General features: G+C 40.1%; 1 protein-coding gene across 1 annotated transcript in view; it reads right to left on the bottom strand.

Annotated features, from left to right (window-relative positions):
- Window positions 1–203: 203 nt before the first annotated feature.
- Window positions 204–15120, bottom strand: part of LOC135224350 (uncharacterized) — a 33669-nt gene continuing 18752 nt past the window's right edge. Inside the window, exons 2-4 of the mRNA XM_064263266.1 lie at window positions 10415–10551; window positions 5424–5559; window positions 204–1751 (exon numbers count right to left, since the gene is read on the bottom strand). Coding sequence (XP_064119336.1) covers window positions 1330–1751; window positions 5424–5559; window positions 10415–10551 — 695 coding nt within the window. The 3' untranslated portion in view covers window positions 204–1329. The remainder of the gene's footprint in view (window positions 1752–5423; window positions 5560–10414; window positions 10552–15120) is intronic.

Raw genomic sequence — 15120 nt, 5'->3', positions numbered from 1 at the left:
CACTGATAGGACATTCTTATGGCGAAATAATTCTTTATTTCTACGATACATTTTCAGCCTTATCTGTCAAAGATAAATGTCATTATACTGTATATGTCATTCCTAGGTTAAGAAAGTATAAATAAAAGAAAAAAAATAATGAAGTTTCAATTAGGTGAAAAAATGCTTTCTCTAGCATTATGGATAAGTGTCTAGAGAGAGAGAGAGAGAGAGAGAGAGAGAGAGAGAGAGAGAGAGAGAGAGAGAGAGAGAGAGAGAGAGAGAGAGAGAGAGAGAGAGCTTTTAAAATCAGTATTAATGTACTTAGTCAGAACAAAGTTCTCAGGCATTGCCAGTTATTTACTCTTCGTCAAACAGTAGTGTAGAAACACTCTTTGAAAATATAATTCATTATTTACTATATAGCCAAAAGAAATACTTTCATAACGCTTGGACTACACCATAAGAAAATTTCATAATACTGCATATAAACAGAACAATACAGAAAAACAGACAGTCTGTTCATCATGAGCTTCAGTAGAATTGGCATCGTTATCTTGTACAAAAAGCAATTCCCTTTTATGGGGGCTTTTAAACTAACAGTAATGTTAGTATCATTATATTTTACAAAAATCATTCCCTTTTTTGGGGGCTTTTCAACTAAAGTATTTTAGTTGCTATTCATTAGGCATTTCAAATGAAACTACCTAAACACATTATTCTCCATATTTTAACAAACTAAATATTTTTGGTGCTAGTTAAAGCTTCAATTTGATCAAACTTTGCTTGTTACTGTAAAGAATTTCATTGATCATGAGGAATTAAGAGCATAAATTCTGTTTCCCATAAACATATCATAAACATATGACCAATCATCTTGCAATGTTTTTTTATGACTAACAAGATAAATAACCTTTTGCAATGATAAATAAAGCATTAAACATCATTAATGACATACACAGTATGTCCCAGAAATGTTTTGAAATATATAAGCAACTGCATCAAGAATAATGTTACTATTGTTATCAGGTAACTTAGAAAGGATAATTAATTATTTTCCAGGTCATTGTAATCCATGACTGGAAAATACTTGGGAAACGCTAATAAGTCATAAAAATGAAAATCCTCGAAAAGCTGTAATACTACAGACAGAAATCCATCTACAAAAGGTATTACTGTGATTACATGCTTGGCTAATGATTATAAATCATAACAAATCGTTAAGATGCACCAAAGAGTGTATGCCATTAACACGACATCACAATCACTTGACTAGGCTTTAAACCTTGGACATGGAAAAAAAATTGTTCTGTTGCTTCTAAAAGATATACATATAAGGAACCCTCTAAACTAACGATGAGCCATATCACGGCAAACTTCTTCGTAAGAGGGAGGTTTGTCATCTTCAGGAGACACTGTGCTTTGGGGCATGGCTGACATTGCTACAGGATACTGGGACAAGCGAATATTCCCATGACACGGCCCTTCATTCTGGCCACCAGAAGATGAGTCAACGACCTGAAAACCAGGAGGCAATTGGCAGTTAGCTAGGACCTGACCCCCTTGGAAAGAGGCAGAGGAACTTATGACCTGTGCTCCAGGGAGAAACTGACAGGTCGAGTTCGTGACGATTGGCATGATGTTTCCACCTCCACGTCGAGGAGTGTAAATAAGGGCAGAGTACTTAATTCGATCAGGATGGTCTTGGGGGAGAGCATCATAATCTTGCTTTGCCTTTTGACAGAACTTGAAACAGACTGCAAGTAAACCACCTGTGGAAGATAAAACTTGTTTAATCTAAAGTTTGCCAAAAAATAAACGGTTGGAAAACACCAAGTGGAAAACCATCTCCTACTAGCAAACAGTAACTACAGTACACTTACTGTACCATTACAGAAACACTCTGGTTAGTATTTGCCTTGAAATGATGGAATGTGTTTAAAATTTCACTTGATATGATACATAAAACTTTTTAAAAACCTATATCATCTGAAGCTGGGTGCACGTCATCCAACATTTCACAATACAGTACCTACTATAATAGCAGATAGCAGACACAATAAACCTTCCTCAATAATAAAAGAAACCCTCTGATATAAAGTTGAAGAGGGGTAAAATTTTAAAAAACTGTCTACGGGGAAAAAAACGACAGAAAACTGGTTAAATTCATCCCACCGCTACTGACAGGAGTGTCAAGGTTTAGTGTCTTATCAGTACAGGTAGTCCCCGGGTTACAACGGGGGGTTCCGTTCTTGAGACGTGCTGTAAGCCGAAAATCGTCGTAAGCCGGAACATCGTCAAAAATCCTAAGAAAACCTTACTTTTAATGCTTTGGGTACATTAAAAACTATGTAAAAACCTTCAAATATTGATTATTTTGCCTTTATGGTGTCATTTCGTGTGCCAGATCAGCGTTGTAGGTACCATAACCATGGAACATGCATTATAACCCTGGAAATAATTTCTGATGAATATAAATTGAAAAGCGCCTTAACTTCGGAACGTCATAAGCCGAACTTGTTGTAACCCACGGACTGCCATGTCAGCTCAGTACTCTGACTGTAATAACTAGGAAAATTCTATACAATTCTACAAGATAACAGTTGTAATATACCGAGGGCTATTCATACTTCAATATTAAACGAGATGGTAATTTTACTTCACTTGTTCGTTATCAGCAAGCAAAAAACAAAGCTATTTTGTAGCAAATAACAATGAAAACAAATAAAAGTACTCTTATAAAATATTTTGTACCTGATAATAATGTAGATAAGCAAACATACTCATACCATAAAACTCTTGTACGATTTCGGCTTATTAAAATTCATATACTTTGTGGCTACACGCCGTTTCATAAATGAAGACCTTCCCGCAACAAATAAGATGAACTGAAAGTAATGCAGTATGAAACACACCTGGTAAATACACAGAGAAGCATTCAATCAATTAATCATTATTCAAGAAGAAAAAACACTTGGGTTTAGTCCAGGGGAACTACTGAACATCATAATGGATAACCTAACGGAGGACTTATGGGATGAGCACAAACTTGAAGCCTGCATAGAAGTTCTTTGTTCGAATGTATAGGCTGGTGTGAGAAAAGCATCCTGTTACAATTATTAATTTTTTTTATGTAGTTTTGTTGATTTCAGGTGATAATCACTTCAATTTTAGATTAACTTGTTACAGATAAACTTCACAAGTCTAACAGATAACTTACAGTGTTTTCTTAACTTTGCTTTTTCAAAAAAAAAACATTATGAATGCAAGAAAAATACCTATTTTGTGTTCTTAATTTAGAAATAAAGCAACAAAAATCTGGCTCTGGAAAAGCAAAATTGTTATACTAAAACAGTTCATGTTTATGATAAAGGAAAACTAGAAATAATGCAATTTTATTTCCCAAAAAGGAATAAGACAAACTTGCCTACAAATTAGGAATAGTGTTAGGAACTTTGAAGCATTGCCACATTAAGTGAACGACATACACAACATTGAAAACCTCTGCACTATTCATTAACAATTGGAAATTACTGTAACACTAAACATTCTTAGGCACATTGGGTCGCCCCTTCCTAAAATGCCTAATTTATTGCTAAATATAAGCAAGCCTTAAAATAAGCCAGGTATGAAACTGACGGGTATCAATTATACCTTAAATATTTCTCTCATATAAATGAAACCTACATATCTTCAACTGACGGGTACCAATTGTAACTTAAATACTTCTGTCATATAACTAAAACCTACATATCTTCAACTGACGGATACCTATTGTAACTTAAATATTTCTGTCATACAATTAAGACCTATCTTCAACTAATATGTAAGTTTCATCAAACAAAATTACTCTAAACTTGAAAATCTATCATTATCATGGTGGTTCAACAATTAACCTAATGAGATGCTTTCCGCTCTGAATAATGTGAACGGCCTTGTACATCGATCACTGTACACAGAAATGGAATTCATTTACATGAACTCCAGGATACTATACAATAGATCTAAAGTAGATTGAAACAGAGCTCAATAACAAGCATAATAAATTACATTGACCAGTTCCTTGTTTGTTAGTAATGCTTTCATTGTTCTAAAGGGTCCACAATAATACAAAGTGTTAATACAAAGTGCTAAAGAGTTCGTATATAATTTTTAAGACTTTACAAAAAGCTTTCGAACCCTTCCCTGGGTTCATCTTCACTCCAAATGATTTGGACTGAAGATGAACCCAGAGAAGGGTTTGAAAGCTTTTTGTAAAGTCTGAAAAATTATATATGGACTCTTTAACACTTTGTATTATTGTGAACCCTTTAGAACATTATATATACTTTTGCGATAGAGTTTTTCCCTACTAGTGCTTTCATTATGTACTGCTTGCTGTAACATGCAAACGCACGCGCACACACACACACACATCAAGTCCACCTTGCGTCGAGTAACTATCTTGCTTAGATCTCGTTCTTTCTAAGCTAAGGACAAAGAGTGGAATGCAACATAAGAGTTTAGACCAAAGGCCAAGCACTGGAAACTATGAGGTCATTCAGCGCTGGAAAGGAAATTGAGAGTGGGTAGGCTTAAAAGGTGTAACAGGAGGAAGACCTCACAGTTGCACTATGAAATAGTTGTTAGGAGAGGGGGCGTTGGATGGCAAGAAGGAAGAAAGATAATAATAGGTAAAGAAACGAAAGGGGTTGCAGCCTGTGGCCAAAGGGACCCTGCTGCAAGAACGTTTAGTAATGCCTACTATAATAGATTCACATCACCCGTGCATCTGACGACTAGGCCAGTCCCTAACGGCGCTCCTGATTAGCTGTTGATAAGCCAATCTGAGGGCTTGAAACTCTGTCTCTCGATAGAGTTCACAAAGGCAAGATGTATGCTCTACCTCTCCTGAGGGATACTTTTGAAAGACGTATCCCTCAGGAGAGGTGGAATATACATCCTGCCTATGTGAACTCTCTCGAGAGAGACTGAGAGTTTCCAGCCCTGTGATTGGCTTCTCAACAGCCTGTTTCAGGAGCGTCGTAAGGGACTGGCCTAGGTGTCAGATGCACGGGTGATGTGAGTCTATTATAGTAGGCATTGCTAAAGGTTCTTGCAGCCTCCCTATGGCCACAAGCTGCAACCCCTTTCATTTCTTTACCTATTATTGCCTTTCTTCCATCTTGCTATCCAATGCCCCCTCTCCTAACAATTATTTCATAGCGCAACTTTGAGTTTTTCCTCCCGGTACACCTATTAAACCTACCTACTCTCAAATTCCTTTCCAGCGCTGAATGACTCTCACAGGTCCCAGTTCTTGGCATCAGTTACAAGGGTGATGTGAATCTACTATAGTACAATCCGTGAAGGGGAAGGAGGAAGAAGAAGCGACGTGAGAGGGAATCATTCAGTTTCCTTTTCTTGTCCTCTTTTTTTTTAGTGGATCAGTGAATCCTCCTCACCTCCAAGGAGCAAGAACAGTATCCCAGTGAAGACGCTGATGCCGCTGCTGAGAGGGATTCCTATTAGGGTCAAGACGCCTCCGGTGACCCCGAGGCATATGATGCAGCTCGGTCCAATCTTCGTCCCATTATTCAACTGGAAAAAACAACGGAGAATTAAAAGACTTGGCAAGTCAAATTAAATGGCCACATATGCAGTATGAAGTTTTATTACAATATATATATATATATATATATATATATATATATATAATAGATATAATTATATATATAATATATATATATATATCTATATATATATATGGAATAGTAAATTTTAGTTAAACATTTATTAAATATGTATCAATATGTTTTTTATTTCCCATATATCCTATCAAGTAAGTTCTCATCAATGAACAAACTGTCAAACACAAGAAAAAAACAATTTTATTAAAAAAACATTTTTTTTCGTATGATTTTTAGTAAACATCATTAAACATATATTAATGTTTTTAAAATTATCATATATCCTATTAAGTATGTTCCCATCAATGAACAAACTGTCAAACACAAGAAATAAACAATTATATTACAAACAATGATTTTTTTTATTTATTTTAGTAAACATCATTAAATATATTAATATATTTCTACATTTCCCATACATCCTATAAAGTAGGTTACCATAAATGAACAAACTGTCAAACACAATCAATAAACAATCTTATTACACAATATTTATTTATAAATTTTAGTAAACTCATTAGATATATTAATAAATTTTTATATTTCCCATATTTACTATTAATTACGTCATCAATGAACAAACTGACAAACACAAGCAATAAACAATCATATTACAAAATATTTATTTATAAATTCTAGTAAACATCACTAAATATATTAATATATTTTTATGTTTCCCATATATCTTATTAAGTACGTTCCCATCAATGAACAAACTGTTAAACACAAGCAATATACAATCCTTTATAAATATTTTCATAAAACTTTTAGCCAAAATCTTTAAATATACTAATATACTTCTACATTTCCAATATACCCTATCAAGTTCGTTGCCATCTCAACAAAATGTCAAACACAAGCAATAAACAATCTCATTACAAAAAAATATTTGTCCTCATAAATTTTACAAAACATCTTTAGATATATTTCTATATGTTTTACTTTTCCTACATATCGTATAGAGTACCTTGACATCAGCGATGACGGAAAACAAAAAACCGAATGAGAAAGGCTTCACCTGGACGGAGTTTGCTTTTGACAGGTGACCCTGAGTCAACAATTAGCCAGCCATAGTCATTACCTGAGTGAGGCCAAATTACACTTGCTCTCTACTTACCCATAATGGCATTTCATTGATACGCAGAACCAACATCAATGCAGCTAAATGAAAATTCTTCTCTCTCTCTCTCTCTCTCTCTCTCTCTCTCTCTCTCTTCATATGCTAGAAGGGAAATTTCTATTTTTCGCCTCGGAATGAATAACATGACGTGAAGGTAACAACTGATGACATTTGGAAAGTCACGTCATTTCTTCAGTAATTAATTTTTTTTTATTCGTGCGTAGGTGGAAACTGTGTGTCAACTTTAACTATATTTTTAGATTTTGGTTCAGATGTGAATTTATTACCTGAAGTAGACGAATGGCAGTTTACCTTACGAACAGCGTGCATATACAACATTGAATTCAAGCCAAAAGTTTTGTACTTTTATGCGTTTATTAAAATGCCAACGGGATTGCTCGATATATATATATATATATATATATATATATATATATATATATATATATATACTATATATATATATATATTATATATATATATATATATATATGCAGAAGGTATAGGGTTGTGTTGGAGATATGAGAGTTGTATGGAGGTCTGGTGGTTGGTTTGGAGTGAGGGTTGTATGGAAATATGATGATTGTAATGGAGATATATAGGGTGTGTTGGAGATGTTGGAGATATGGTGAGTGTGCTGAGAATCGTAGTTGTGTTGGAGATATAAGAGTTGTATGGATATGGATTGGAGATATGATGGTTGTAAGGGAGATATGGTAGTTGTGTTGGAGATATGAGGGTTGTGTGGAGATATGATGGTTGTAAGGGAGATATGGTGGGTGTATGGGAGATATGGTGGCTGTGTTGAAGTTATGGCGAGTGTGTGAGTGACTTGCGGATTGCCTGGGAGATATAGTGAGTGTGTTGGCTTTATGGTGGTTGTAAGGGAGATATGGTGGTTGTCTGGGAGATATGGTGGTTGTGTGGGAGATATGGTGGGTTTGTGAGTGATTTGAGAGTTGAGTGAGATATATGGTGGCTGTGTGAGTAATTTGGGGGTTGTGTGGGAGATATGGTGATTGTGTTGGAGATATGGGTTGCGTGGGAGATATGGAGGATGAGTATGGCGCAAAGGAGTTAGGTAAAAAGTCTGTCTGACGTCAAAACGGTAGGCGTGATTGTGACGCTAATGTGGAGGTTGTAAAGGATTGTGTTACAAGACTGCCTAAGGTTATGAGTATGAAATGGCGAGAAGTATGGGAATTGTATAGGAAGTCAATGCTTATTGTATGGGAATTAATTGTTCCCAAGGAGTGGCATGAGATTGTAGCCTGGCGGTCGAAGGGGTGGGTAGGTGCAGTTTTCAATAGGGATGCTGGAGTAGAGAGGGGTTTCTTCCCAATCAGTGGGTCTTGTTCCCAATAATGAAGGTGAGGTAAAGGGACTGTTTTCAATAAGGCGGTAGGTTCCATTAGGTTGGCAGGTGTGAATATTCTATGAAGTATTAAGTTGCCAGGTGTTGGGGTTAGTTCTGCTATGAAAGTGCAAGGTGTGGGAACTTTTAATTAAGAGGGCAGAGGTGTGGGTTTAAGGGTGGGGGGGGGGGGGGGTGGGGGGGGGGGGGGGAGGCAGCTGTTTTCAAATCGAAGATGGGAGACAGGGAACTGTTTTTCAATAAAGGGACGTGACGGTGTAAAAACTTAAGAGACGTTTTCAGGTATGAGGGCTTGGTTTCACTATGCCATTCTCGTTTCTGTCAGTAAGACGATAGGTGGTGTGAGGACTAATTTATTTTCAAAAATTGGGGAGGGTGGATGGTGTGGGCGCAACCAATATATGAATATAAAATATTCTATTAATTATATAATATAGATATATATGTATATATATATATCTATATTATTATTAATAATATATATATATATCTAATTATTATATTATATATTATAAACTATACTTTATACATACATACATACTTAACTGAAAAACGAAGTCACTTGTCAATAAAAACAAATAGCTGGACAGTACATTTGACCTCGAGGTTAATCACGAATGTGTATCTTTTTTGGATTAGGATCCAATACCTCCTTTGGCAAAGCCGCTAGTTATAAGGAACTCACAACTGTTCGTAGATAAAAATTTTTTCCACAGGAGGTGAGGGTTTGGGTGTCAAGAGCATGTCCAACAAGGCTGGAAAAGTGTGAGTGTTTTAGACATGAAGTTGAAACTTATTGGGATTGATTATAAGCTGTGAGGACGGGGGATGCGGTGATTGTTTTTGACATCTAGGGGAGATGAAGGGATTGTCTGTGATGGTAAAGAATGGGGTTTAAGAGTATTAGTAACATGAGCATGTTTGTCAAAATGAAGTACAGGTTTACCTCTACCAGTAAAAATTTAAGCCTTCTGACTATCCCTACAAGGAAGCTCAGTGGTCTTGTCAAGGATGTTGCTTGTTTTAAAGGAGTTTCACCTAAGTCTTCTGTTTGAAGAACTTTCCAAATATTCCAGTTAAGTGGAAGCTATTCTAAACTTGTCAAAAACAGCAACAAAAATAAATCTAAAGCAATAATATAAAACACCTAGACAGTAACAAAACTGTAATGCAATTTATTAATTAAATTGTTGGTAACTAAAAACTGCAATAACGCTCCAACCAGCTTAGATGACAAGTATTGCTGCCAATCAGATGCTTCTATGGTCTGTCAAAAAAATCAAAGCTTTTGACATATTTGTATATTAGAAAGACTTATTTAATACCGATTAAAAGGTCTTTTAAGCATTCGAGTTTTTCATTCCTGTCCTGTATTAAAATGAGTCATGGGGCTGCAAAGGTCAATTCACAGAATGCAAAGTATATGACTGGTATAAAATATGAAGGATCAAATGATAAAATAAATAAATAAATAAATAAATAAATAAATAAAATAAATAAATAGGACACGGGAAAATAATGATTCAGTGGAGGCATTACGTAATTTGGGGATATTTAAAATATTTTCTTAATTTATGTATAAGCATCAACTGAAAAAAAAAACATTTATAGTATAATATATTGAATAAACTGAGACATACTAACAGTCCAATTATGGAAATACGGACCGTTTTCAACAAAGTATGAAACCAAATCAGCCATTTCCAATATTTATATGTAAATTACGATGTCATAAGAAACACAACAATAGCATATACAGAATCATGAAGATTACATCAATGAAAAAACAAATAAATAAACAGATTACTTTTTGAACGTCACTAATACCAGCCCGCCCAAATCAACTCACATCAACCGTGCATTTGACGTCTAGGCCAGTCCCTTACGACGCTCCTGATTGGCTGTTGATAAGCCAATCACAAGGCTGGGAACTCTCAGTCTCTCGAGAGAGTTACAGAGGCAGGATGTATGTTCAACCTCTCCTGAAAGACGTATCCCTCAGGAAAGGCGGAATGTACATCCTGCCTATGTGAACTCTCCCGAGAGACTGGGAGTTTCCAGCACTGTGACTGGCTTATCAACAGCCAATCAGGGGCGTCGTAAGGGACTGGGCCTAGACATCAGATGCACGGTTGGTGTGAATCTACTGTAGTTTCAGTAACAGCGATAATTGTGAATAACAACCATAACCAAGAATAACTATCACAGCTATAATGCAAACACCAGAGTCAGTGATAGCATGAGAGACGACTGATGGCAATAATGCCTTACCTTTAATCCCCTTCGGAGAAATGGGATACCTCGAGGGGCCAGAGTGCCACTTCCTAAAACAACGGGCTGCTGCACAATGACCACAGCAGGAGCCGGTTGCTGTTGCTGTTGCTGTCCAGGCTGGTGATATTCTGTCCCTGTTGAAATGGAAAATGTTAACACACCAACTAAAGGATCAGTACATAAACTCGATTAGTTTTGATGGGCAAAATGCATATCTTACTTTAACCAGACCACTCAGCTGATTATAACAGCTCTCCTAGGGCTGGCCACCCAAAGGATTGATATTTTGACGTGGCTATACTTGTTTTTCCATCTGTCCACCTGCCTGTGGTGTTTGCGTATGGTAACACTGCGTCCCGGGCTTTAGATAGCTACATTCAGCTTACATTCAACAATAATAACAATATCCTATTTCGAATATTAACGGTGTAATTCGCATACAGTAAATTATTAAAATACTTTTCAGTTACATATGTACGCCCAGATATCCTTTTATTTACCTTAAACTTACACATAGCGTAACTATCTAAAGCCCGGGACGCAGTGTTACCATACGCAAACACCACAAGCGGGTGGACAGATGGAAAAAAACAGAGTATAGGAACCAACTGATTACCTAGCAACGAGACCTGCAGCTTATTGTGGGATCTGAACCACACCATATCGAGAAATGAAATTCTAATCACCAGAAATAAATTCCTCTGATTCCGCGTTGGCAGAGTATGTAACCCACTCGTCCAACGAGGAACTGCTCTTATGGGCTTACGAAATTGCATGCATGTGCATTGCATTTTTATTATTAAATAGATTTAACACTCATGATTAGACTACAACTGTTTGATTCACATAATCTTATTCTTAGTTCGAGGTCTAAATGTAAAACCAAAGTCCTTTAAATGCATTCCACATTTAAAGGATCTTGCATAATACCATCAGTTACTCACAAACGCCTTCTGGGTTTATCAGAGAGATGATCTTGTTCGTTTATTATCAGTAAGATCATTTGGCACTAAGGCTTACCTACATTAATGTCATCGGGTATCCATACTGATTTTGCAAAGCAATAATTAATGACCAAGTTGTTGCAATGTATCACCTAAGCACTATTTCACTCACATAAAGGAATATTTCTCCTTATTTCGATTTTGTCACATATGATGAGAGGATCTTCCCTAGATAGTGTGATCCTCCAAAGGATTTCGGGCGTCGTTATCTAGGGCTAATAATTCTCGGGAGTGGGGGGGGGGGGGGGGTCGGGGGGGGGGGTCATTATCTTCATGATATTTACAGTCTTTTGTTTGTGTCTTTACGGTAATCCCCAACGGGCTTGTACTAAACACGCCACTGCAAAGGTGGATACATACCGGGTACATCCCTCCCGTGGGGGGGGGGGGGGGGGGGGGGGGGGGGGGGGGGGGGGGGGGGGGGGGGGGGGGGGGGGGGGGGGGGGGGGGGGGGGGGGGGGGGGGGGGGGGGGGGGGGGGGGGGGGGGGGGGGGGGGGGGGGGGTGGGGGGGGGGTGGGGGGGGGGGGGGGGGGGGGGGGGGGGGGGGGGGGGGGGGGGGGGGGGGGGGGGGGGGGGGGGGGGGGGGGGGGGGGGGGGGGGAGGGGGGGGGGGGGGGGGGGGGGGGGGGGGGGGGGGGGGGGGGGGGGGGGGGGGGGGGGGGGGGGGGGGGGGGGGGGGGGGGGGGGGGGGGGGGGGGGGGGGGGGGGGGGATGGGGGGTGGGGGGGGGGGGGGGGGGGGGGGGGGGGGGGGGGGGGGGGGGGGGGGGGGGGGGGGGGGGGGGGGGGGGGGGGGGGGGGGGGGGGGGGGGGGGGGGGGGGGGGGGGGGGGGGTGGGGGGGGGGGGGGGGGGGGGGGGGGGGGGGGGGGGGGGGGGGGGGGGGGGGAGGGGGGGGGGGGGGGGGGGGGGGGGGGGGGGGGGGGGGGGGGGGGGGTGGGGGGGGGGGGGGGGGGGGGGGGGGGGGGGGGGGGGGGGGGGGGGGGGGGGGGGGGGGGGGGGGGGGGGGGGGGGGGGGGGGGGGGGGGGGGGGGGGGGGGGGGGGGGGGGGGGGGGGGGGGGGGGGGGGGGGGGGGGGGGGGGGGGGGGGGGGGGGGGGGGGGGGTGGGGGGGGGGGGGGGGGGGGGGGGGGGGGGGGGGGGGGGGGGGGGGGGGGGGGGGGGGGGGTGGGGGGGGGGGGGGGGGGGGGGGGGGGGGGGGGGGGGGGGGGGGGGGGGGGGGGGGGGGGGGGGGGGGGGGGGGGGGGGGGGGGGGGGGGGGGGGGTGGGGGGGGGGGGGGGGGGGGGGGGGGGGGGGGGGGGGGGGGGGGGGGGGGGGGGGGGGGGGGGGGGGGGGGGGGGGGGGGGGGGGGGGGGGGGGGGGGGGGGGGGGGGGGGGGGGGGGGGGGGGGGGGGGGGGGGGGGGGGGGGGGGGGGGGGGGGGGGGGGGGGGGGGGGGGGGGGGGGGGGGGGGGGGGGGGGGGGGGGGGGGGGGGGGGGGGGGGGGGGGGTTGGGGGGGGGGGGGGGGGGGGGGGGGGGGGGGGGGGGGGGGGGTTCACTATCTAGCAGAGATCCTGATGCGCAAATAAGGCCTAATAGCTTATTTAAATTATAACTAGAAAAATTCTTTTGATTGGACATTGGGGGACAGCTAAAATAGGTTTAGAAAAATAGGGGGAGGGGGGAGGGGGGGCAGGGGGTTATTTCGTAAGATTAAGAACGTCACCAAATCTATTCACTTTTCCCTCACCGTTACTACCGCACGACTTGCTCTAGGAGCAACGAGCCCGTGCCATCATACTATACTCTAAAAAAAATATATTCCAGTACATATATATATATATATATATATATATATATATATCTATATATAGTGTATGTATGTATATAGTATAATATAGTATATATATATCTATATATATTATATATCTATATATATACTATATATATATATATAAATTAAAAAGTATTTGATTGCAATGAAACCTCTCTAACACACTCTTCCATTTTCAAGAACGAAGACCACTTTTGCCGTCGACAGAGATTCGGTGCAAACAGGCCCACGGACTAGTATGCTCTGGCTATTAATTTGTTAATGGTTTCGATATTTAGGAGAGGAACATTTATTCTCTTCAGGATTTTCTTTAGTGTCTTGGATATTGTCTTCTATTCTACATCTAAAGGCCAACCGAAATCTTTACCGAGTTTCCTCACGAATAAAAGAAAAAAAATGAAATAAATTCAGGAATGGATCATGTTTTGGCAACATTCTCTTGAATAACAAGATTCAGTAAGACAGATTTGCGATGAAGAGAGAGACCCTCTAACCAAAACACAGTTGCAAAACTTCCACGAGAACCAGAAAAAAAAATGTGCATGCGATACTAGAGGCGTCTTCTTCAAGACAATTACGTTGTTCAAGGTAAATTGTCCGTAAACAAGAAATCCTCGTCGGACAAAAAGAAGAGAGAGGAGAGAGAGAGAGAGAGGAGAGAAAAAGAGAGAGAGAGAGAGAGAGAGAGAGAGGAAAAAAACAAGGTTCTCAACTAGCACCGAAAATATGTAGACGCCATATTCTCAAAAAGAATGTTGGGGGAAAAAATGAGAAACGACGGTTTTACCGTATGAAAGCATCTTCTACATGAAAAGATTCGTGACACGAAAAGTTGCAAAGGGGAAAAAAATTTTTAAATAATGAAATCTCGATATAAAAATAACTCCCAAAATTACTGCCAGAGAGAAGCATGGGATGGAATGGTTGGAAGAATACAATATATATGATATTAATATAGGAATCATATAGATAGAATCTATATATACATATATATGATATATATATATATATATATATATATATATATTATATTATAAATATAAATATAAATATATAGTATATATTATATATTTATTATATATATAGATATATATATATTTATATCCTATCAATAGATATATAATTGATATATATATAGAATATATATATATAATTAAATATAATCTTATATATATATATATATATATTGAGATCTATGTATGATGATATATATATTAATATAGCATATATATATATATATATATTATATATATATATAGTATATTATAATATTATATAATTATATATATATATATATTAATTATTAATATATAATAATAATACATATATATATATTATATAGCACTATAATTATTATAATATATATATATATATAATTATATATACTATAATATAATATTAGATATATATATAGATAATAATATATATATTAAAATAGGAATACATATATATATATATATATATATATATATATTAATATATATTATATAATATATATAATATATACTATATAGAATTTAGGGCAGAGGGCAAGCACTGGGACCTATGAGGTCATTCTGCGCCGGAAAGGAAACAGAGAGTAAGCATGGTAGGTCTGAAGGGTGTAACAGGAGGGGAATCTGGTAGATGCATAGTGAAATAATTGTTAGGAGAGGGTGGATAGGATAGCAAGATGGAAAAAAAGATATGGGCGGAGGTAGAGTAAAAGGAGTGAACGGAGTTGTAGCTAGGGCCGAAGGGACTTTGCAAAGAACCTTTAATAATGCCTACAGTGCACCCCGTGAGGTGCGCTGACTACACTAGAGGAACACCTGGCAGTTGCATTATGAAATATTTTTTTGGGAGAGGGGGGAAAGCAACATGGAAAAAAAAGAGACATGGATGAAGGTA

Source organism: Macrobrachium nipponense, chromosome 12 (assembly GCF_015104395.2).
Source record: "Macrobrachium nipponense isolate FS-2020 chromosome 12, ASM1510439v2, whole genome shotgun sequence".
Taxonomy (NCBI): Eukaryota; Metazoa; Arthropoda; class Malacostraca; order Decapoda; family Palaemonidae; genus Macrobrachium; species Macrobrachium nipponense.
Note: the sequence above shows the minus strand (reverse complement) of the source record. Positions and strands in the feature narration are given on the sequence as shown.